This window comes from Peromyscus californicus, unplaced genomic scaffold (assembly GCF_007827085.1).
Source record: "Peromyscus californicus insignis strain IS unplaced genomic scaffold, ASM782708v3 Scaffold_4__1_contigs__length_199733344, whole genome shotgun sequence".
NCBI classification, from domain to species: domain Eukaryota; kingdom Metazoa; phylum Chordata; class Mammalia; order Rodentia; family Cricetidae; genus Peromyscus; species Peromyscus californicus.
The window spans coordinates 31,581,366-31,607,741 of record NW_026294562.1 but is presented as its reverse complement, the minus strand read 5'-3'; the positions used below and the strand labels follow the sequence as shown (position 1 = coordinate 31,607,741).

Here is a 26,376-nt window from a genome sequence, read left to right as displayed (position 1 = left end):
GGCTCACAGCTGGGTAGGAATGTGTGTGTGTGTGTGTGTGTGTGTGTGTGTGTGTGTGTGTGTGTGCATGTAACAACAATTAATGTAAAAAGAGGCCATAAATTTGAAAGAGAGCAAGGAAGAGTATATGGTAGGGCTTGGAGAGAGGAAAGGGGAGGGAGAAAGAATGTAATTCTATTATGATCTCAAAATTAAAAAATAACTGCTGAAAAATTAATTATTCAAATTCCCATAGCAGATTAGTTCAAGAATCAGAGCTCTATGGGGAAACTCTTCATCCCCAATATACCAGACCAGTAGTCTTCCAATAGCCTACTGGTTCCCCAAGGGCCATGGTTTAAGTCCCTCTGTAGATCATTAGTCTTCAGGCTTAGAAGGAAAACCATCGTATCCTAAGTTGTCTTTGTGCTAACCTGATTTCTTTATGTACAAAACTGAAACAATGCAGGACAAATCTATTTTTTCCTTACCTCCAAGGAGTCCTATAATTCCAGTGACCATCTGGAAAATTTCACAATGTTCTCATGATGGTAGAATCTCTGCCATGTTTCCCTACCTATGGCTATTTTAAAATAACTTTTTTATTTGATTTTTTTAAAAGAATCCTCATGCATTATTTAAAGAAGAAAAAAACCATTATCTTAATGTTCCAATTTTTCATGAGGGCTTACTAACAATGAGAACATGAACTTGCCAGCGAGAGCTTTCTGAAGGAGGTTCCCAGATCTATACAGATTGAATTGGCCATTGAACAGTGAACTGACGAAAGAGGGCTGAAAAGTTCTGCACAGACTGCCAGTGGTTGTGAATGGCTGAAAGTTAAACAGGGATCCAAGACCTACAGCTAATCTAAAGGGCCTGGGTTGTGGGAGGCTGACTTCTATAAGGAATTGATTGGACTATGTCACTAGGACAATTTTTAGAGATAGCTGGGAATTACAAAATTATTAACATTTTTAAAAATATGCTTTCAATAAGGAAAACAAATTGGAAGCAGATAAAGCTGGAGGAAGGAAGTTGTTTTCACAACATTTGTTAAATAGAAGCTATTTTAAATATGATTAATTTTACACACAAAGAAATACATCAAAGCAGTATTTCTACATTGCATTTATGCAGACCAAGAGGTACTATAAAATTCACAAATTTTGGCATATTATGGATTTTATTTGATAGAGGTTTGTCTCTAATCTTTAAACATATGTATTATATCTAAGTGTACAGTTTAATTTTATTTATTTATTTTATTTTATTTGATAGCAGTCTCTAATCTTTAAACCTATGTATTATATCTAAGTGTATGAGTTTTCACAAAGTGAATGAACATATGCCACCAGTTAAATTAAGAAGTTTACTTACTACCACTTCACAAGACTCCCTGTTATCTTCCCCAAATATAATAACTTCTACTCCTTGGCAATTTTTTCCCCTCTTTGGATTTTTTGAATGAAATCTTTCTTCCAAGAAATAAGCATTTCCAAGAAATGTACCTATAAATATGCACATACATGGAAAGAACCTCAGTATTATTTCAGTAATTTTTTAAGTTCATTAATAATTCATACACAATAGATTCTTCAAAGAAGAATGTATGTATACCACACATTGTTCCCACATGTGGAGTAGATTATACTCAAGCTTCTCTAGTTGTATCAGAATTAGCAGTCTAGAGGCTAGGGTTAGAAATGTCTTCCCCATGGAGTAGTGTTCACAGTGTTGGAAGGTACTAGTCAGCCTGCAGGGAGAGAAAGGGGATCCACAGTAACATTTAGCTGTGGACATGGTGTGCTACAGTATCAATGCACCAGGCAAGATGCGACCATTGGTGCGCTAGTGGTATAACTGATTTGGTGACAACCACCTACTGTCTGGTTGGAATTCTCAGTTTTCCAGGGTTCTATGGGAACTCTACTTAACTGTTTTCCCCTTCTCTCCCTTCTATCTCTTCTCTCCTTCTCCTTTGATCAAGCTGAAGCCTCGAATAGCTTGACTTTGCTAACAGGTATGTGGATGAATTCATTGTTTGCTCCATAGGTTGATTTGGGCTGAAAAAGTAGAGCCATCACAGAGAAACACTGCTGTGTAGAGGGCTTATGTCTTGAAAAGGAGAAGTTACAGAATGCAGGAAAAACAACTTTAAATAGAACTCAGGAAAAAGAATTTGTGTGTGGTGGCTGTCCTATATTATGTACATATGGTAGTTAAACCTTTTCAGTTTGATTTGGTTGAGAAGAACCTAAGAGATTAGTAAAGGATATTTATGGGTTTATCTGTGAAGGCTTTTCCAGGTACTGTTCCACTCTGAGGGTTCTGATCTAAAGGTTGGATTAATGATCTCTTCAGATTCAAACTATGATGGAGTAATTGAAGAGGTGGTAAAAGTTGTGATGTGAGATCTTGTTGGAGCATGTCATTAGGGGCTATATTTCACTCTGGCTCCTACAGGTATTCTCTTCTCTTTGCTTCCTGGCTGTCCTGATGAGGACCGTTCTGCTGAACCATGCCTCTACATTTTAACAGAGACGTCAAGGTTTAAAGATTGGACACTTTGTGTCTCTCAGGTACTATTCAGAATAATAAGAAAAGTGACTCATCTAGTACAGGCACATTTAAGGCTGAAAAAAATCTAGGGGGAGAGCTGTAAATATTAGATGATCTTCTCTAATCTATGGACTTATTGACTCTAACTGGATCCTAAGAATAACTGTGTGGTGACTTAACTCTACTGAACTTTACATGTAATGTGATGATGATGATGATGATGATGATGATGTGTGTGTGTGTGTTTGTGTGTGTAGGGAGGAGCAGCCATCTCTAGTCCTCCATTACCTTATTCATAAGCATGAGTGTCACAGCACACTATCCCTAAAATGATGAATAATAAAAAATGAATTTCTTGCCGGGCGGTGGTGGCGCACGCCTTTAATCCCAGCACTCGGGAGGCAGAGCCAGGCGGATCTCTGTGAGTTCGAGGCCAGCCTGGGCTACCAAGTGAGTTCCAGGAAAGGCGCAAAGCTACACAGAGAAACCCTGTCTCGAAAAACCAAAAAAAAAAAAAAAATGAATTTCTTTTAAGGATCAAGTAAGACCATATAGTAGAATATAGTTCTTAGAGCTATAGTAGGAAAACTGGGTGGATAATGAAAATTCATTTTACTTTTCTAGTTTCAGAAGAAATTATTGGATTACTGTACTAAAATGGCATTTCCTTCAGATTTTTTCACTGTCTGACTGAGAAAGTAACTGGGTTTGATATCTAGTGTTCATTAAGGGTTTTTCAGGAACTGTCATTAGCAATGTATGTGAGTGGGACAAAAGTAGTTGATTTGAGGGAATCGATATACTAGCTTTAGTGGGTTAGTCACTTCCTGCAGTGCGGAGCAAAGGGAGGCACTCGTTTCAGACAAGTGAGTTTCACATTCATTTTGTCCTCAAAAATCTATTATTATTATTATTATTATTATTATGAAGTTTAGTGGAAGAATCCAGGAAGCAAAGACTCAGGGATGCTTTACACGTCAAATGTTTCTTATTTGATGTAGAAATCTTGTTTCACTCTTCACACTGTATCACCTGATATTGTTCTCATTGAATTTTTAAAGATGAATCATTGAGTTACTTTTCTACTACACTATTTCATGAAAGATGCTTGGGTTGCAGGTGTTTTGTATATTATTAATAGTGACTAATTGGCATCTCAAGTGCAGTATGGTCCCATGTTAATTCTATTATTTGACTTATCTGGAATTAAACACAAATAAGTTCAAAAGTAATTATTTTTTTTTATTTCAACTCTATAAAGTATCCAACAGGCACTCTGCAATTACAGCTGCAGGGAAAATACAGAGCAAATCAAAGCAGGTTAAGTTATGAAAAAGTTTTTAATCTACATCAAAAGAGTGCAAGTGGCCAATGACCATTAGATGACAGTTTGTTGCATTCTAACAAAAGACTCTTTCATGTAGCACAAATTGTAAGAGGACAATCAAATAACCATAGCTGTAAGAATACAAAAGAACTGACCAGTTGTAAAAACATCATACGTTGAAATAAACTTGATAGATGACGCTTAAAGAAATGTCCCTTTACTTAGAAAGCCCAAACCTCTGTGTCATGGCCAAGGTCCCAGAGCTCTGTCTGTTGATGCAGGGGCAGAAAGGAGGAGGGCTAACAACATACTTTCAACATTTTGCTCTCAAGGTCTCCCGAAAACTTGCCTCATACATGATTTGCATATACAAGAACTCAGAGAAAGCATCCTGTTTTGTTGAGGGGTGCACCAAGGTACATTTTCATCATTGGTTTCAGAACGAGGTGTGGTGAGCAGTCATTTCCAATATTTCTTTTGGGTTGAACCATTGTTAATGGAGTCTATAAAATGAGATACATTAGGATTTGACTGCACTACTTTTTTTTTTAAATTTTACTGAGTCTGCACAGCTGAGCAAAACAGGAATACCTGTATACAGACTGATAGTATGTCATATAGTAATTTGACCTGCACATACATTTATACATTTCACAGAAATGACGCTGTATCTCATGAACAGACACACAGCTCTGGTACATTTAACAGAAATAAGATAACAACTTCATCATTTCTGTAATTCATCAATATTATATAATAAAGGCTTATAAATCGTTAGCAGAAAGAACTGTAAAACGCAGCAAGCTAAGAAAGGACAACATTTTGAGGTGTGTTTGTCTTTGTCATGCAGCATAACACCAAATTTGTTTTCTTAATAAGATGCCATGAGTTTAAGGCACTTGCAACAACGCCAGATAGCCAGGTCATGTTCTAAACTATGGGACAGATGAGTGACAGTACTGTTGACATAAGTTTCAATAATACTAACAATTATGACGCTCATTCAAGTCTACTTGGACCTAAAAACATTATTTAATACAAATAATAAAATAAAATCATAATGCTGTGAAACACTAAAAAAAGTTATATGTACCACAAAATATCACCCCAAAATATCTATTTACATAAATATTTGTTGTGGTCCTACTGTGAAAGAAAATGTGTGGAAAATGCACAGAAACCTCTACTGTATAAAGTCGGGTTTAATACCCTTGTGTTCAATATGGTAGCTGACTTCTTTAGGATCACCATCAGGTCTATCATTTGGAAATAAAGTGAGAAAGATTCAATAGTTTAAATATTATTCTACATGTGTAATTCACATGTATGTTCCCTAATTTTAAGAAAAAAACCCCTCTGACTTGTAAGGATTATAATAAAAATAAATTTGTTTTAAATGCTACATGGATCTGATTCACATCCAAATAATAAAGAAGCTCATAAGTATAAAAATCAACTATAACACTTTTCCAAAACTCATTTTCTCTAATGTGTTCAGTCTAATTAAATATTGTGATGTCCTCTCCTTGGCAGTTTGCTGTTTTTCTGTGATTTAAGACACACAGACAGCCCTATTTCCCATACACAGAAGTATCAACAAGAAAGTCAGTTAGCAAATCAAACAAATTGGCACTATTCTAGTTTATCCAGATGGTCTTTAGTGCAAGAAAATAAAGAATAAAAATAAAGGGGCATGGAAAAGTCCAGAAAGTAAGATGTGGTTTATCAAGCTGACCATGAATGATAGCCCTAGTGTCTTCATTAAGACAAGATTTAAATTCTTAAAATTCAGTTTTGAAAATCTGATGTATGTTTTCTGTTAGCAACTCTTGGAAGATAGAGGTCACCTTTATCTCTTGGGATTGTATTGGACATTCTAATCAATGCTGTGGATGAAATGAACAAAGATGTATCACAAATGGAAAACAGCCCACAGTCACATTGTGCTGAAAACAACTCCTTTCTCCTTCATAGAATCCATATAGCCACATGAGCTGTCTTAGCCTGGAACCAAAGTCCCCAAATACATGGTCCGTGAAAATTCCTGGGCATTTGTGGATATTTGAAAGGTTAGAGAGACAATTCCCTTTGCTAATAACAAGGCAAATGTAACATCCTAGCAAGCCTTTGGCGCACCTAAACCACACTATCTTGCAACAGAAAATATTAAACACTGATTATAATGTTGGGATTATATGCTTTTTAGAAATCAGTTAAAAGATAAATAAACCTCCAGAAATCACTGAATTTTAGCTTGATGCATTTAATTTTTATATTATTTAGTCTGTTGAAATCCACAGATCTCTCTGGGAATCTACTAATCTTGAGAAACTGCTTATGAAAGAGAAGATTCTAATCATACAGTAATAATAATATCAGGATCAAAGTTTTAATTGAACTTTACCCCAATTAAACATACTTTCAGTAGTTTTGGGCTTCAAATGTTTTAAGAGTATTATATTTTGATAGGATAGCACATTTGAAAGTCATTTTGAGTATGAAATTTCAAAAAAAACCTCATGTCATTTATTGGGTAGGCTGTGATGACCTAATGGAACCATTTTTATAAGAATTTCTACATTAAAAAAACTATTGGAAAAATAGCAAATCTCTATTAACATGATTTCCAAATCAGGGTGCTGTCTTGGACGGTTGTACATTTACCTACATAAGTAAAATGCTACCTAAAGAAAGCTTCTGGAGAATTCTGCCATTTAATGATAGAGGTCAACTGGCCTGCCAACAACACACTATAATTTGATGATCCTTTTCCTCATGTGAAAAAGACAGCTTGACATTTTCAAATCTTGTCTTCTCTAGCTCATGTGAAATTTCTAAGGCTGTTTTAACACCTCTGCTCTATCAGACAAAATGCAGTCTTGAGAAAGCAAGTCTCCTGTGTTCCTCTCTAACCCCTTCTAACTTTGATAAACTTACTGAGGGAAAGGGTCTCAACTCCGTGTCTTCCTCCCTGACCTCAAATAAACAAAGCTCCTTAGTAGTAACTCTCAATACCATTGACTTTGTACTTTCAGACTGCATATATATTGTTTTGGTTCAGGTCTAAGACAAGTGACCAGTTGAAATACATTTTTAATATCCTTTCTCTCTGAGCCCTGGACTGTGTTGTGACATCTGACAGGAATTTGTTTTTAATAAAGTTAGTGAAAATGCTTGAGTCTCTGGCTAGACAGGATGATTAGGATCTGTGTCATCCGTTCAGACACTGACATTACAGATGAAAGATAGACATAGCACCTTTTCATTTTTATTTTTTTGGATGGGTCTTCATTCCTCCCCACCCTATCCCACCCGTGCCCCAAGGGTGTGTTCTTATAAAAGGGAAGAGTTTAAGCCTCGGTTTGAGGGTGTTAAGTAATAAATAAAACCAATTGGCTGCTAGTCATTTCCAGGACCATCTTTAAGCACAATATATTTATATATATTTTAAAGATATGAAATGGTGTTGTGAATTCTTTTTCTCCCTCCACTTTGTCATGCCAATTTCTCAATTATCATGCACATTTTCAATCCTCCAAATACGCATATGTACCTGCCGTGGGAGGCTTGTTCAGAAACCATAGCAATTGTGCTTTTTTATCAGACCAAATTTTAGAAACCATCAGAAAGAAAAGGTAACATTCAGTCTTGTCATCAGCTAGGAAAAAAATTCAGAAACTTCTAGCACTGGTTTGACATGAAGTCTGTGACCTACAGATGTGTGCTCCTCTTTGTACGATATACATACTGGCTTGAAGTCAGAAGCTCCACACCCTTCCCTGATGAAAAGGAATAGCCCAGGTTTTGTACCACAGTCATCTATCGTACCGAATATATTATTCTCTATTCTTCTCGGTAATTCTAGCAAGATACAGACTCTTCTACTAGATTGAAGTATTTCCTACACTCTTTCAAAACATAATCAGAGCAAAGCAAGGTCATTGCAACAATAGAAAACATCACTTTACTGGTGAAAGGCTTTGCTTCAGGACCACCATGTCAACTGCTATTTTAGGTTCCAACATAAAACATGTAAAGAGCACTATCACAATCTAAGCAATAAGTCCTAATGCCACCGTAGTTACTGGAGCAGCATCGATCAAAGGCATCATGGTGACCCCGAGCACTAATCTTCTCTCTTTCCCTCAGGTTTGCTGGCAGCTGTGTCTCAGAAAAAGCTGTCTTCAGCAAGGCAGAAGCAGGTAAGAGAAATACATTAGAAGTCTATGTCCCAGCCTGAGTTGTCGTCAGGCGGTGGCTCATCGCTGTCCTCAGGGAAACTGTCGAAATTGCTTGTGTCTGTGGGTGACGCAACCTGCAATGTGAGAGAAGGAACAAAGGGCTTTTGGTATATTTTTGGTAGAATTGTGAGCCAGAGATTTTACTTTCCATTATTAAAAGGAATAATTCTTAATTTGTTTTTAAACAGATGTATAAAAACAAACTCTGTATATACTGATGGATAACATGATCCATGTATGCATTCAATAATATTTAGATCAGATTAAATACATGTCTCCTGAATATTTTTTCCTTATAAAGACTTTGAAAACCCTTTCTTCTAGTTTTTGAAATGTAAAGTTCCTCATTATTATTATCTTTCATCACCCTGCTCCAGTACAATTATATAGCACTGCTTTCTGAGCCTGTCTAACTTGGTGGCTGTAGATCAATTACTCTTTCTCCATCCCTTTGCCATCCTTATTTTCTCCAGCCTCTGGTAAGCAAAATTCTAATCTCCATTTTTGTAAGAGCAACTTGCTTTTAGATTGCACATGGGGCTGACTATATACTCCCTTTATTTTTCTGTGTCTGAATTACTCAATGTATGAAAGTGATCATCAGTCACATCCATGTTGTTACAAATGACAGGATTTCAATCTGTTTATGGAAGGGTGGCATTTTATCATGCAAACTTATACATTTTCTTTCTCTGTTGGGCCAGAATTGTGTTGTTGTTGTTGTTGTTGTTTTGAGACAGGGCCTTATTGGGCAGCCTTTGCTGACCTGGAACTCACTATGTAGACCTGGCTGGCCTTTCAACTCCCAGAGATCTGCCTGTTTCTGTCTTCTGGTGAGTATTGGGATAACGGTGTGGTTGCTAGGATTAAAGGTGTGTGCCACCATATCTGACAATGGGCTTGAATTTTAAAGTCACTTTTATCATCCTTCATTCAATGACATTTTTTGAACATGTAGTATGGGATGAAAGTTTGGGGTAGCTCTGGGGAATGGAAACAAGCATGCTTCTTACACTCAGGGGAACTTATACTGTTGTAACAAATTGTGAAAGTTAAAACAAATAATCCCAGAAATCTATAAAGAATGATAAAATCATAGCACTATGAAGAAAATTACAAGGTGTTGGGGAAATATGAGTGATCACAGAAATCACTTTGCAAAAGTATTATTTTAAGTTAAGAATTGTTCAATAAAGAGGGTAGTGCACACACCAAGGTCCTACGAGGGTTCTGGGAACTGGCCAACATGACTGCTACACAAGAGAGGAGAGTGGAATGGGGTAAAACCAGAGAAGGAGGCAGAAGCCAGGACATAGGCCCTAGAAGGCCATGGTATGGATTTCATATGTTTATTTTTAAAAAGTATAATGAAAGTATTGTAAGAAATATGTTTACTATAAGTATAATGGAAGTTTAGAGATTTGTTCTAAACTCGAGCAAAATTCTTCCATATTTGCTGGCTGAAGTCTGGTCTTCAGGGCATCAAGCAAAACCCTTGTAACTATCCCTACTGTATAAAAGTCATCCCTGATAAATTTAGGTGAGAAAAATTTACATCAAATACTTGGACCTTCTAGCTTCTCACTCTACCCTTATGAATGTAATTGGGATCAATGATGTGAAACATGGGTGTAGTATTTTTATTTTGTTTCCTGAATTAAAAACAAAACAATCAACAGAGAAATAACTCTTAGAAGAAAGGAAAATGTTTCTATACACAAAAACTCTTGAATTAATCCCAGAGAGCTGAAGCATATAAACAAAATTCATAGGACCATAAATCTGTCCCTTCCACTTTTGATAAAATGCAGCATGTTGTATTAAACAGGGGCAGTGCACGTCATTCAGTTGAAGTCTATTTTAGGTTAATATGGTGTACACAGTCCATGTAGCAAACTAGCTATTTGACAGCATGCCCCCACCCCCCATGCCTGAAATAAACTGTATTAGGAAAAGAGAACCTTTTTTCAGATATTAATAGAAGGAAGAAAGAACATATGGCTTCCAAGTCATGCTGGGGTAGGTATGGACATGTGAATGAAACAACACTGAAAACAGTTGCTGTAAATTCTGTATATTCTTTTAGCTACAAACATACATTTTTAACATGTACCATAACAAAATATCCATTGTATTCATGGATAAAGTGAATATGAATTCCAATGAAGTATTTAAAAAGATAAAGGTAGATCACACATATAATAACCATCCCTAGATTTGTCGGTATTATGCTTGGATTTTAGAATATGACATTATTTTAAGATGGTATTTCATAGATTTCATAATATGATCATAAAACTCTAAAAATAACAAATCTTTGTTGATTGAAAAATACTGTCAAGTATGTACCATTTATAAGCTAAAAAGTCTACTTACACTTGGAATTATGGGAGGTGTCAAGGTGCCTTTTCTTAAGCCTTCCCAATTAAACCCCTCAAACCATCTAAGAAACAAAAATAAAGACAATTAAGACATTGCATCTCTGTTACATATTCTCACTAGAACATATTTAATATACCTGATAGTCAGAAGGGTCTCATAGAGTCTAGGATGACCTTAAACTTACTATGTAGGTGATGATGACTTTGAACTACTGATCCTCCTGCCTCCAGTTCCCAAGTGTTGGTATTACAGATGTGTGCTACCACATCTGGCTCAGAATGTTTTTAATGAGCTTATTTTATAAAATGCAAAAAACTATTAAAATATTTTATTAAATTACTTAAAAATAATTGTATCTAAAAATTTTACACTTAAGTGTAAATTTTAAAATATTTATACTTAAGGTGTAATTGTCAAATTCACACACCAATTTATCATGCAACTTTGTTTTTGTAATTTCAATTTTGTCTGTATGTCTAAGTTCTTGCACTATCATAATTTAACAAATGTCATAGTATGCTTTGCTCTATGCATCACAAACACTTTCCATCTTCGCCAGAGAATCCATATGCTAGTTATAGTGGGGGTGGAAGATCACAGACGCATTCTACACTGTCACTGTGACAGCCTAAAGTAGTCTTTCAGAGATCTCTACTCAGGTGAAAATGGGAATCTTGACTTTACTGCAGAACATAATTCCAGGATGAGCCAGTATGAGGCAGAGTTAAAATTGGTTAGGAAAGTATTTTGACACAGATTTCAGCATGGGGGTTGCTAGAAAGAGAAGCACTTGCAAAAAATAAGATTCAACCAAGCGAGCAGCGAGCTTTCTTAAGAGATGGTAAGCTGCACATGTTAGAAATGGCCATATATATGAATTTTTGTGGCTCAAATTGTACCTCAAAAGTTAGCTAAAAAAAGTTCTCTCATCCCCCTTTTTTGGTAAATCAGAGTATAGGGTGGCTTCATAGGTGCCTTGGATAGGGATGTAATCTGATGAGGCAGATCGTGACTAACTTACAGGAGTTAACAAAAGGAATTGTCTGTAACCAGGTAAGGCTTCCAGTGGAAGGACTGAGACCCTATCTCAGCCACATGACCTTTGACCAACAATTTTCCCTGTCTACAAGATATGCTGGGTTCACAGAGACAGCTGACTGAGTTCATGGGAGAACACGGACTCTGGACCAACAATTAGGGAGCCAGCATGGACCGACCTAGGCCCTCTGCATGTGTGTGACAGTTGTGTAGCTTGGTCTGTTTGTAAGGCTTCTAGTAGTGAGATCAGGATCTGTCCCTGGTACTTAGTTGGCTTTTGGGAACCTGTTCTCCATGCTGGATTACTTTGCCTAAACTTGGTGCATGGGGAGGAGCTCAGTCCTGCCTCAACTTGATGTGCCATGCTATGTTCAAGCCCATGGGACGCCTGCCCTTTTTTGAACGGAGAAGGAGGTTTGGATGGGGAGGGAGTAGATGAGAGCGAGGGAAGGAATGGGAGGAGAGGAGGAAACTGTGGTTGGTATGTAAAATAAATGAAAAAAATATTAATTAAATAAAATTAATTTAAAAAAAGATGTGCTGGGGGTAAAGATGGTACAGAAATTTTGCAATTAGCCAACTAATGACTGGTCCAGCTTGAGACCCACGCCATGAGAAGGAGCCCAACCCTGACACTGCCTGGAGGGCCAGGGCCCAGAGGCTGGACAGCCTGGAGACCTAGGATAGAACCAAACATGACTGACAAGACAAAAAAAAAAGTCAATGAAATGATGACGGTCACCTGCTTAGGGACAAGATTCCTTTGAGAGTTGCAAATAAGAATGTTAAAGTAGCAATTAGTCATACTCAAAGCCCTGTTGTCTATAGCTTTTCTCCTTCCCTTTCTACAAGCCTACAGTTTTCCAGGGACCTCACTGGTAGAAAAAGATGTGTCTAAATTCCAGCCCGCCTATCATTTACTCTACCCATTCGAAACCTGGAACCATGTGGAATCTAACTCAACTACAACTAGGTCCTTCAGACCCATTTTAGCCATCCACCTTACTATTGCCACCTACCCCATACATCACCTAGAACCATGGAGAGTCCTTCCTGGGAATGCAAGGTAGGTTCCTTACACTCACTCTGTTGGTCTACTTAATCAGTCACCCTACCTGCCACTCAGCCTGGACCCAACTGTGGAATTTGACAGGGAACTTTCCAATGTTGTTTTTATCAAAATCTCAACTATTCAATTTTACCAATTAAGACTCTATAGCCAGATGCTGGGGTGATAGCCTGCTAGCTCTGAGAGGCAGAGAAAGCACTCAGCTGACCTTCTTCCTCAGCTGACATTCTAGAAAAACTCTTTTCCTTCACCTTCTCAAACAAACGAACAAAAAGCCCCCTTAAACTGAATGTCCCTCCCTTCTACTTCCTGTGTGTCTCTCTATCCATCCTTCTGACTCCCTCTTACTCTCTGTTGCTTTTTTCCTTAATAATCCTATGTTCACTTCCTATCAACTGGTTGTTTGCTCCACCATTTGACCTATGGTTGACTTTATTTAGTCCTGTTTAAACATTCAAGCAGAGATATCTTAGATTAAAAGTGTATGCTAAGGCTGAACCACACCACAACTAGAAACAGGTTTTTCCAGTTAATAATGCAATCTCCAGGTTCAAAGTATGATCAAACAGCTTGCAACACCGCAAAGTCCCCATGAGGCCTTCAACCTGCTTATCAGCCACTCTAATGACTGTGCATCTACCATACAGCATGAAGTCTGACCCAGGACTCCAGGTAGGTCCCTGTATCTGTTATAATGCCTGTGAGCCTATTAGCTACCCTATCTACTATGCTGCTACCATATATAATCTGACTCAGAACTCCAGGCAGTTCCCTTAGACACATTCTGTCCCTATGCCTATTTATCAGCCACTTTACCCACTACTCTGCACAGGTGCCATGTGGTGTACAACCAAGAACTCCAGGATGGTCCCAGAGACCCATTAAGCCCATCTGCACACCTGTGAGTGATACTGCCCCCCTACACTCCACCTCCCCAAACAACATGGAGTTCCTACAACCTGGAACTCCAGGTAAGTCCCCCAGACCCATTCTGCCTCAGCCACTGCCTGGAAGTCACCCCTGAAACAACACAATACTTCCAAATCATATGAAATTTGATGGACAGCTCCCAGGTACGTTCCCCAGACCAATTCTGCCTGCCATCCTAGTAGCCACCTACCCATTGCAGCCCTGCCACCATCAACATTGCATGGAGTCTGACCTGGAACTTCAGTTAGGACCTCTAGAGTCATTCTACTACCTGGAGTCTATGAGCGACCCCACCTCCATGCTGCCCTGGTGTCACATAGAGTCCAACATGGAACTCCCAGGAGGAACTCTATGTCCATTCAGCCTGCATGACTATCAACTGTCTCACCTATGATGTCAGACGTCACCCAGCACCATGTAGAGTCTGATGCAGAACACCAGGGAGGTCCCTCAGATCCTCTGTGCCCACTCAACTATCAGCCACTCTTCCTGCCACATCACCTTACACTGCTTGGAGTAGAACCCAGCACTCCAGGATCCCTAGGCCCATTCCATCCACCTGCCTGCCTATCAGTCACCCTACCCAGTTCCCTGAGTGGAGTCTGAATTCGAACTCCAGGCAGATCACCAAGACTCCTCCCATTCACCTGCCTGTCAGCCACCCTACCTACTACTTAACCCTGGTAGGGACAATAGGCAGGTCTCTTCAGACCTCTTCTGCCTATACTCCTGCCTATCAGCCCCTTTATGCACTTCACCAAGTGGAATACAACCCATAACTCCACGTAGGTTCCTCCAGACCCATTCTGCCTGCGTGCCTGCCTGTCAGTCACCTTACCCACCACTGCATCCTGGCATCATATCAAATCCAACCAGGAACTTTTGGTATATCCTATTTTACCCACCTGCTTATCAGTCACCATGCCCACTGCATCCAATCTGACTCTACTCCTGGAACTCCTCTAAGTCCCGTAGTGCATTTTCACACCTATGTGCATATTAGCTACCATACCCATCACGCTGCTACCACACAGTGCATAGTTGGATATGAACTTCAGGTAGGTCCTCTAGACCCATTCCCCACAACTACCTGCTTATTGCCCAACCATCATACCCACCATCCTCCCCTAGCATGGTATGGAGTTTAACTCAGAACTACAAGTAGAAACTCCCAAAGCCAGTCTGTCACCTCACCTACCAAGACACCCTGGGATCATAATGTCTTGTGCCCCTGACTCCAGATAAGGATACACAGTCTAGCTTCCACATCACCCTGAGAATGGTGTGTTGTTATCTATCCCACCCATTCATTGCACTGTCTACTCTCACTGTGACCCCAGCTCCTGCAACCCAAGTAGCACATGCAGAACCTGATGAGGTCTCCACAGCTGAAGACCGGCAAAGAGATTCTTCTGAGTCCACAGAAGGTTTACTCATAGACTCAGAAGTTGTAGTCTTACTTGCTGAGCTGAGACTACTTCTGAAACCCCATTCACACACCACAGAGTGACCCCAAGACTGAACACCAAGAACCATTTAGCTGGTCCATAACCTAGCAAGTTGGGGTAACAGCAAACTGAGATCCAAATACCACTCTACAAAGGTGAGATGAGATAGCCACATCCAAAACTGCCAAATGGCTATCTCCAGATGCCTGGGTACCACTTGGAAAAAAACCCACAAATAATATGAATAACCAAGACTGTATGTCTTTTCCAGAAATCATCCCCCATTGTACTGGTCTGTGAGAAAAGCAACCTAGCTAATATACAAGACAAAAAATTTCAAATCAGCCATCATAAATACATTCAAAAACTCAGAGAAGATATGAACAAATGCCTAAATGAGGAGCATGAAAATACAAATAGTTGAACAAAGTGATGAAAACAATTCAAGATATGAAAATTAAATAAAAAAGAGATAGATTCTTTGAAGAAAAGCTAAGATGATATAAAACTCTAAATGAAATAGGAAGTTAAACAAAAAGGTTTTGGGAAAGTCTTGGCAATTGACTGGATCAAGTGGAAGAGATAATACCAAGCCTTTAAATTTTTTTTCCCCAGACAGGGATTCTCTGTGTAGCCTTAGCTGTCCTGGAACTCCACCTGTAGACCAGGCTGCCCTTGAACTCACAGAGATCCACCTGCCTCTGCCTCCCTAGTGCTGGGATCAAAGGTGTATACCACCACCACCCAGCAATATCAGGTCTTGAAGAGAAGACAGAGGAAATGGATCACTCAGTCAAAGAAAGTGGTAAATCTAAACACACACACATACACACACACACACACACACACACACACACACACACACACACACACACACACATACACACACACTAAAGGGCAGGAGGCACGAAGAGCACCAAATAGGCAGGACCAGAAAAGAGACTCTCCACATCACATAACAATCAAAGCACTAAATGTTTTGGCCAACAGGACAAAGAAAGGGAGCTGAAAGCATCACACAGAAAGAACACGTCATTTCTAAAGGCAAACCCATTAGAATAACACTGGCCTTTTCAGTGGAGACTTCCAAAGCCAGAAGGGCCTGGACTGATGCTCTCCAAGTGTTAAAAGACCACAGATATCAGCCCAAACTAGCCCTACCCTCCTAAGGGAATCACAGGCTTTCAGCTCTGATGATGGATGTCTTGAAAGAGTGAAGCTGCCCAAGTTTTCTTAGCCTTTAAAAGCCTGCAGTCAACATTGAGGTGTCCCAGAACATTCTGGACAGGTTAAAAATGTCAACTTTCTTTGCATTATTGGGGCTTTGTTCTTTCCCTTGATCTGCAACTTAGGACCACTTTCTAAGTAGACTTGTGTGGTATTGATAAGGATGGCCCTATGCCACAAGAGTTCTTATTAGCTCCAGCACTGGGAATTTTTCATTTAGAAAAGCCTTGTGTCTTCTATGCAGCAGAATAAGACACAGCATTATGCTTCTTCACTTAAAAGCTAGGGGACTTTCTGCACCTGGTCTCTAGTGTATGAATAGCTAAGGTGCTCACAAGCTGTAGCAGCTGTGGCAATGTTGGTAGGTGATAAACAGAAATGGCTCTAATTCACCTATTCCAGAACCAAATGTAAGTCCACCTTATACTAAAGCAGAGAAGGCACAAGCCACAGACTGACTGAAAATGACTGGTGAACTCAGGGCAGCATAAAACTCTTGTTTCAAACAATTAAGAAAAGTATTCAGGGACTTCATGACTCATACCCCCTGGGAAGAAAGGCATTAACTGTTCTAGTCATTTATGTCTTTGGGGTTAAAGGAGCATAAAGTCTACAGTCCAAATAGTCACAATGTCACATCTGTTTTGTCTCCATAATTACCAAGAAGATAGCACTAGGAGCCTTTCCTTAACTCATTACAAAGGGTTGGTACATTCTGAGAAAGAGATTGACAATAAGATCCTACTCAAATGTTTCCCTGTCAAGAATATAAGTATCTCCTGTGTGTGCTGACTGCATCTCTGGGTGGATAGAGATCTAATCACACAGACTCAGAGAACTCAAAATATTATACATCCTACAATAAAATTGACCCACCTGGGACTCCTGGCCTCAGTGACATCCTGAGAACATGCCACTTAAACCTATAAATTCTGTAAAGGTCTAAAAATTCTCTTCAAACAAGAAGTAATAAATAAACGAGACATCTTGATATCATAACTTCCTAAATGCAAAGATAAGTTTCCCTTATAAATTACATGTCTGGCTTTGTGTCATTATTTTTTTTAGGCACAGTCAGCATACATACTCAATTGTTGCAACCTCATGCTGTTTTTTTTCTGTAATTTATTCTATACTGGATTCCTTCTTGGAATTGTTCTTTTATGTTTTGCCACATTATCAGTATAGGACTATCAGTAGGTATTATGACAGCCCAAGGGCTCTTGCTTTGAAATTCAAAAGGTATCCATGAGGAGCTGGAGGGGGAAATATAGGGTGGATATGATCATGTGACCATATTTCATTGTGTACATTTATGAAATTCTCAAAGACTACATTTTTTAAAAAAAAGATGATAAAGACAGTGACCCTCAGTAGTCTGATAGCAGTACATGGAGAACCTGTGTCCTTCATTATTAGAATGGAGCATATATATCTAATAGGCCAGGCTCTGTGTCCTGTTGGCAGTCCAATCTAGGTCAGATTCTGACAAGTTTTAATCAGTTACTAGCATCATGATTGTCAAATATCTCATGAATAAAGAGACACTGTTATTTTTGTTGCTAATATTAAATATAACAATCTATGTTATACTTTCTTATTTATATGGTTTGTTGGCCCAGGTCATCACACTGTCCCTTATAGATTTCCATGGGATGATGATCCTCCAGTGTCCAAACTTAGACTTTCTTATCTCATCCTTAGGTATCACAGGTTGAAACTTTAGCTATCTGGATGCTCAATGTCTACATCCCTGTACAGAGCAAAGACATTTTAAAATATAGGCCTTTGAACATTATCCACCATTAAGATTGAGGGATCAAAGTCTCAGAGGGGGAAACTAAGGCAAGACAGAAAGAAAATGAGAGGACATGAGAAGGTGAAGTAATGCTTCACACTGGAGTCAGGTCAGAGCTTCCTGCTAGAACAGAGTCAAGAACTCCATCCCAACTAACCATTTGCTATGGAGATTACCTGCATAGACACAATGTTATCTTCTACTGAGTTGGTAAAACTGTAAACAATCTGCTTAAGGCTTAAGTGTACATGGCCTTTCTCCTTTCCAAGTTGTAAGCCTGCTGTTGTCTAGGGATCTGATAGAAAGCCCACATATAGTAGAAGATGTCTTAATTCCCTTTTGGGACCCTGGTAACTCGTAGTTTTCTCAGATGTCCATCTTATTGCAGATATCTCTAGAGCCACCTTATATTCTCATTTGCAAAAATAAGGAAAAAAAAGAGAAAAAGATTTCTAGCAACCTTGAAGATACAACTTGACAGCCATCAAAACTGAACGCGCACGGCTATTCTTAAGACACCCGAGTGTGGCACTTTTGAGAAGCCCACATCCATACTTGGGTATGTTCCTTCCGAGTGCTTACATTAGAAATCTCTTTCTAATAACTTCAACTCTGCCTCTTCTTAGCCTGGCCTGAAGTGCAGTGATCTCCTCAGCAAAGTCAAGAGTCCCATTTTCAACTGAGTAGAGATAGCCTAAAGGAAAGCTTCAGCTACTTTAAGTGGGATATAGGGCTGAGTCCCTAGCTCCCACATCCCACTGCTACTGATGATTAGAAATCTCTATCTATATATCTCTATATTTTGCCTTTAATTTAAAAACATAAGGTATGATTTAGGGAACAATTTTGTTTTCCTTATGCAACAGTGAACAAAGTCTCAGAATTATAAATATACATATTTTTTTCTTTGTGCCAAAGGGGTACAACAAATAAATACTGATTAAGTGTTAATTGAGAGAAACTAGGTCAATGAATTGCTGGATATTAATGAGTAAATTTCTAGATACAGTCTAGAAAAGTTTAAAAAGGCTATCACTCTCTCTGAATGTTCTAACCAATAACTAAAAACTTCCACCCTGGGGAAACTTGCCACACTTTCTCAATTATAAAAAAAGATCACTTACTTGTGTTTCTGAATGTCTTTTACTCCGTTTTTCAAATTTCCTAACCTTTCTGATGGGTTGTCCCTAAAAATGAAATAATGATCTTGTGAAAAAAAGCTGAATATTTTCACATTAGGATCCTTTTAAAATGATGCACTTCAAATACTTACCTGCATAGTTTTTTAATTAAATTAGCAGCATTTTTTGCAATCTTCTTTGGAAATTCTATCATGTCAATCCCCCGCAGTATGATGTTATAGGTTTTCATAGGGTCTGGGCCTGAGAAAGGTGGGCTGCCATGAGGGAGACAGAAAGAGACGGTGTTTTTACTCTTTGAATAAGAATTAGAAACTTGTTACAGCCACATGCAAGCTGTCAGCTTTTATGCGGGGGAATTGCATTAGCTATGACAATGGAATGAGATATGCACTGTGCTATGACAATGGAATGGAAGGCTTCACGGGCCACTTTTTAGCAAAGCCTCTGATGCACAGCTTGTGCACTGGTTCCTCCTTCCTTTGACCCTCTCTCACCCCCCGAGCTTAGTCATTGTGCTGTCTCCAGAACTCTACTGCCTTTCCCACACTGCCTCACGGGCGGCACTTGGGTGATTACCATATACTTGACAGATTCTTCAGAAATTACTCTCTAAATACAGAGTTTATACCTCTTGGGGGAATAAATATTAAGAATTATTTTATTTTATGACCCCATGTTCATTAATATTAATTCATATTCTTCACTTTTAGGCTGTGGTAGTACTTCCCTTGATTGTGTATGTATGTTTCTATTTACTTTAATATGTTATAAGCTAGGAATTGCAGCTTTAATTGCCATTTAGATGGACACACCTGCAATTCTGTCTGATCTCCTAGTGTCTGTACTTCATGTGGTATCAGAATGGGATGTCCTTTTACTCTCTTGAGTTAACAGTTTTGATCTTGCTTTAAAACTGAAGAATCAAATTTGTAGTCTTTTTGTGATTAAATTAGCACTTTCTAATTGTTGCTTTTTATATCCATGTTTATTTTAGACAAGTAAATAATTTATTAGAGATGCCTTTTGTGTAGTTTGAAGATGATACAGGCTTAATCTACACTAAGATATTCATAACCCTATAAAACATTATTTAGTAGAAAATAAGCTACATAATGCCCCAAAATGTTAATAATCAACATTTGATGAACATGATTTCATAAACTATTTGTGTAGATGAGCACACACAGACTTATACTGTATATGTGGTTTAAATGCAGAGATGTGTTCAACTTAATTTTGCATCAAGCAGAAAGAAATGGTAAGCTTTGAACATGTATTTTTTTTTTTTCGAGACAAGGTTTCTCTGTGTAGTTTTGGTGCCTGTTCTGAATCTTGCTCTGTAGATGCTCTGTAGACCAGGCTGGCCTTGAACTCACAGAAATCTACCTGGCTCTGCGTCTCAAGTGCTGGGATTAAAGGCGTGTGCCACCACCGCCCGGCTGAATATATATTTTTTAACAACAATATCAATTCCTAAAATATTGCTCTAAAATAAAGAAAAAAATATTGGAACTTTTTGTAATGTCATGCTTCATTTATGAAAAATATTTGAGATTGTTAATTTTGAATGATGAGAAATAAATGTATCTACTATAGCTGTCCTTCCATGTTAATTTTTACTGACATTGGTATTAAAATGGCTAAAGAATATAATATTTACATTCTCTTCAATAACACTTAAAATATTTAATCTAAATTCTAATTAATTAAATTAAAAAACCAACATCACCCCTTTTGCCAGTTTCTCTTTTGCTGAGACACTCATCAGGTTCAGTCTTTTGTTGAGCTGACCAATCAGTGTTTGTGAGGAAGGCCTCTGTGAACACTTTATATGACATGTTTCTATTTCAAGAATAACTTATTTGGTGTAAACTACCCTGGCTAAATTATTTTCTTCCTTGGAACTACAAGGTTATTGATACACCATCTTTTAACATTAAAGGTGATGAAGAGAAGCTGGGGCCTAACTGGATCCCTAATCCTCTCATAGCCACATCATACATCATGTTTTTGTGCCTCTAATATCAATATATTATTCCTTAACACTGAGTTTGGAAAATTAGCATTAGATACATCATGGAATTGTTATTTTGAACATTCTGCCAATGGTAACACCTAACAGTGAGATTTCTGAATCATTTGTTACTCTTATTTTTTTAATTTTCTTTGAGGAAAGCCATGCTTAAGATGCCCTTTCTCTTTCTCTCTACATCTACATTCTATTCTTCCTGCAAGGTTCAGTCAGTCTTAGTCTTATACTGTACAGGAGCCTTCTGAACTCCATAGGTCATGATGACCCCCTGTTACTCAATGTCTTTGGCACATATCACTCATTCATTCTTGTTTTAGTATTATTCATTGAGGGAACTTATAGCATGTCATATGCCCTTTGGTATTCCAAATGACTGTTGATTATAATATTATACAACTGATGAGCAAATAGCTCACATTTCATTTAGATACAAATGAAATGTTAGCCAGTCCTCTTGCTTCTAAGGAAATCTGACCATAGAACTTTTTTATGTGATTATCATTTCCTGTACTATATGATCAGCTAAATGACTAGTCTAATAAATCCCAAGGAAATTTGATGTTTTTATATCACACACACACACACACACACACACACACACACACACACACACTGGCAAGATTAAAGTTGGTATTGAATGGGTTGCACTCATGAGATCTATTTTGCTGCCTGCTTTATGAATTGTGATTATTTGCATAAATAATTGAAGTTGTGTTCCATGGTATAGTGAGCTATCCTTTAAGACCGTCTAATCAGGGTGCTAAAGGCAGGAGTGCACAGCTGTCTGACGCCTATTGTTATTCACAGTTCCCTGTAAATGTCCATACCTGCCAGTCAGAAGCTCATACATTAGAATTCCTAGTGACCAGTAGTCAGCTGAAATGTCATGGCCTTTGTTCAGGATGATCTCTGGGGCTACATATTCTGGAGTCCCACAAAAAGTCCATGTTTTCTTTCCAAATCCTATTTTCTTTGCAAAGCCAAAGTCAACCTTATGAAGAGAGAAAGCAAGACACTTAAGCTATTTATGATCAAGTTGTAGAAAAATATGTATTTAGCTGAGCATATGGATGATATCAATAAAGAAATTAAAGTCATTACAGTCCTGTCTTCTGAAAGGAACCATGTATGTTGCAAACACAGATGCCATGTTCAAATTCTGTTCCAATGAGGAAAGTGAAACCTGAACATAGATAAAATTGAAACCACGAAGAGAAAAGGCTCTCTGTAGAAATACTTTTTCACTTTTCCTACTTTATTTTTGGCCAATAGTGGTTGTGGCATAAAGAAAAGAATTTCTTCTTTAAAGAGGCAGAGATCCAGGTGGATCATCATCAAAGTTTCCTCAGCCGATACCTACTTTCTTCTGGACAGTATAAAGTGGACGGCTCTAGTATTGAATATATGACAAGAAGGTTTACCGTTGAAGGAGTTGAGTGACAGAATCAAGAGAGAAATACTTTACTCTTGGTAAACAAGCAGATAAAACAAGATCTATCCTCTTTTTGTGGAACTTTCTAGAGAAGCTGCAAATACAGAAAGCCTCCTTTTTCCACAAAGTGATTTGGTTTAGATGGAAATAGTTACCTGCCACTGATACAGATATATTTAAAATCCAAGGATGGGTAACAATTCCAAAAGTTTGTAACTAGAATCAGGTGCCAACAGATCCAAAGCTCATAAGCGTTGGACATTTTTAAATGAGTTTCTTTTATACTGTAGCTCTTAGCCAGTTGTTAGTGTTATTGCTGTTAATACAACCTAGATAATATTACCTCAGAACTTATTCCTCATGAACATTATTCTTAAATACCAAATGCTAAAATGTTCACAGTCTTGTATAACACTAATTTCCATTGTAGTTGGAATAATATGTATAGGTGCTTTCAGGTCTATGAATACATGCCAACAAGGGAATTTTCTAACAGTTGTTAGAACACACGCTTTGTGGGAGTATTATTAATTCAAACCTCACCAATTTAATTTTTCATAAAACTTTGCATAATTTAAAATACATTGTAATTGAAAACAATGACAATAACACTGCTTTCAAGAAGTTATAACATTGAAGTGGAATATATTTTGTGTTAACAAATGAACATGAGTACTTTAGAACTTCAGGACACAACCATTGTATGAAACACACTGACCAGCTTGGCATAACCTCGATGATCTAGGATGAGATTTTCTGGCTTGAGGTCCCTGTAAATGATTCCTTTGGAATGCAGATAGGCAAATGCTTCTACCACGCATGCTGTGTAAAATCTGGTTGTCGAATCTTCAAATGAACCCCTGAAAATGGAAAATGCAGTAAACAGTGTATGAGAAATTAATTCTCTAGAAAAACTGACTCATGTATATATGAGTTCATTATATTTCTGTACCAAAGTTGGCTCAGAGACCAATGGCTAACTGGCTCCACATGCATCATTTTCATTCCATTAGGTTTTTAAAACATCAGAGGATCAAGCCAAAGAATTATTGCCATTATGAGTGGGACAGTTAAATCCAACTTCCTGGAAGGCTCAAGAAGGGATCAGTAACATTAAGTTTGATGGACTTTGTGGCTTCCTCTAAGCAGCCCACTGCTATACAAAAAATGTAGAGAGTCCCAGTCGTAGGCTGAAGAATGAGTCCTAGATTAGCACTTGTTTACTAACTTTGTTTACTAACTATTTTTAAATGAGAGGCTATTTTGATTTACTAATTAATTTATTGCTTATTCTTTGTTACTTGGGATCAAACCTAGTAGTTTTTAAAAATTATTTATTTATTTAATAACTTTTTTATTCATTTTACATACCAACCACTCTCATCCTTCCTTCCGCTCCTCCCCAAGAATGGCTAAGATCAAAAACACTGATGACAGCTTATGTTGAAGAGGATGTAAAGCAAGGGGAACACTCCTCCACTGTTGGTAAGAGTGCAAACTTGTGCAGCCACTTTGGAAATCAGTATGGTGACTTCTCAGAGAATTGGGAATCAATCTACCTTAAGACCTAATGATACCACTCTTGGGCATATACCCAAGGAATGCTCAATCATACTACCAGTTAGTTCTTAATATATACTTGTTAAGTCCTGTACCATTTAGCTATATCTCTAGACCAAAGGAGAAGTTATATTAAACAGAGAGATTATTCACCTTCAATAATAATCATACATGTGTATGTATAATTAACATACAACTTAAGTATATGGATTTGTCCATGGTTACTTTTAGCAAATTTATATATGGATCGTTCTAAAGGTTGTGGATATGGTTCCTGTGAATGTGATAATGAAAGATGCCAGTGTTTACAGAGAACCATGCCATAGAGCTGTAACCCTGTGCATATCTTCTCACCAGCTATATGCTAGGTCTCTGACACTTCTGCTATCAAGACAGATAGTATCTACCTTCCAGACCATTGCTTTCTCATCAGTAGGAAGAAAGGGAACTAAAATACAACCAGAAAAAAAAGTCACTAGAAGGAACTGTTAAATTCCAACATTTAACAAGAAAGCATTTTCTCTGTCTCTTTGCCTTCCATCTTTCTCAGTCTCATCTGTATATGTGTATGTGTATATATCTACAAATGTAACTTTATTGATTAAAATAATAGTAAAAGAGAGCTCTAAGGTCATTCATTGTCTCTAGAGCAGAACTTTTGTACTTGTTTATTCACTGGACTTAAGATTAGTGTGTTCTTTTTCTTCTTTCTCAAATATTGAGGCTCAATCAAATAATTTCATAATTTATGGCTATTGGCATAAGCTCTTTCAGATCTTGAAGTGGCTGCAATGAAACAGGAGCTACTACAACTTCAGGTGGTGTCCAAGAAACAACAGTGCAGGAACTTGCTCATCAGCGGGCGCCTGCTTGCATTTTGGTGATGCTTCTTTTTAAAGACTGAAGGTGAAGTCTCACAACCAGAGTAGTGGAGTGTGACTACATATTTTCAAAATTCATCTGCAAATCTAGGGCCAAAGCAGATTTCTTGTGTCCATTTTTATTTATAAATAGTATGTTCAGCTGTGCAGATATCATTTACTTTCTATATCCACTAGCAGTTACTAAAACAACCAGCTGGTCTGAATCACAGTTAAGCTAGGCATGATAGCACATAACTGTAATCCAGTACCTGGGAGGCTGAGGCAAGATGCCAGACTGGATTGTAAAGAGTCCTTTTCTCAAAGAAAATTCATACAGATAAAATTCAAGATTAAATTAAGCTGTCGGTATGATGGCATCTACTTCTCTAAATATCAGAACTTTCACTCACATTGCTAAGATTATACTATTGTCCCAATGATAGCTGAGTGACACAGCTGTGCATTTCTAAGGGTGAAGGAAGGTTCTGGAAAGAGCTGCATCTACAGCAGGGAGTTAATGGTGTTCCTTAGGCTGTAATTGCTCTCTAATGCGTAGAAAACCTAGACTGATCTAAAAATCTGCAATCCTGGGGACTGGAGAAGAATTAGAGCATTGTCTTGAGTTCCTTTTCTCCTTTGCTCTTAATAAAGTTTTAGCATGTTTGCCTATCAAGAATAGAATATTCTTTGAAAATAAAGGCTTTAATTTAAAAAATAAGCATATGTATACATATACATAAATGTATGCATCTATATATACATTCTGTGTTGTATATGACTTCAATCTCCCCTAACATAAAACATTCTGGAATAATGCTAATCAAAACAGCACATGAGTGGGGAATTAGAAGACTTCAACTTCATGGCTTGTTTGAATCCAGAGATTGATTCCTTCCTTTTATCAGGAGGACCTATCCTGGATCTGAGCCATTTTGAAGTTTAGAAGGTTCTGGAAGGTTGGCGTCTAATTCTTTCAACAATCTATATGGAATATACCCCATATAAAAGTCTATTTGTAACTGATTTTTAAAGGTTTTAGGAACTCTTCTTCTCAAACTGAGAAGTCAATACATGCAAACAAAGTGTCAGCAGCACATTGTTGCACCACTAAACATTTGATCAAGGCCACTGAAAGCAGTCACAGAGCACAACATTAGAGTGACTCAAGAATGAAAAATTACAATTAGAATTAGTAATGGCAATGTAAATTTGATCTAAATAGAAGTGAAATCTTATTTTACCAACTCCTTAGAGAGTTGCTCAAAGAAATAAATCATTTATTCTGGGTAGATCTTTGAAATAAATAAATTGTGCTTTGACAGCTATATCATTTGAAGTCAAACTGT

General features: G+C 37.8%; 1 protein-coding gene across 1 annotated transcript in view; it reads right to left on the bottom strand.

Annotated features, from left to right (window-relative positions):
• Positions 1-3,762: 3,762 nt before the first annotated feature.
• Prkg1 (protein kinase cGMP-dependent 1) overlaps positions 3,763-26,376 on the bottom strand; it is a 1,138,884-nt gene continuing 1,116,270 nt past the window's right edge. The window contains 6 exon segments of the mRNA XM_052760872.1: positions 3,763-8,183; positions 10,486-10,552; positions 19,126-19,188; positions 19,275-19,397; positions 22,003-22,166; positions 23,326-23,467. Of these exon segments, the coding sequence (XP_052616832.1) occupies positions 8,085-8,183; positions 10,486-10,552; positions 19,126-19,188; positions 19,275-19,397; positions 22,003-22,166; positions 23,326-23,467 (658 nt within the window). The 3' untranslated portion in view covers positions 3,763-8,084.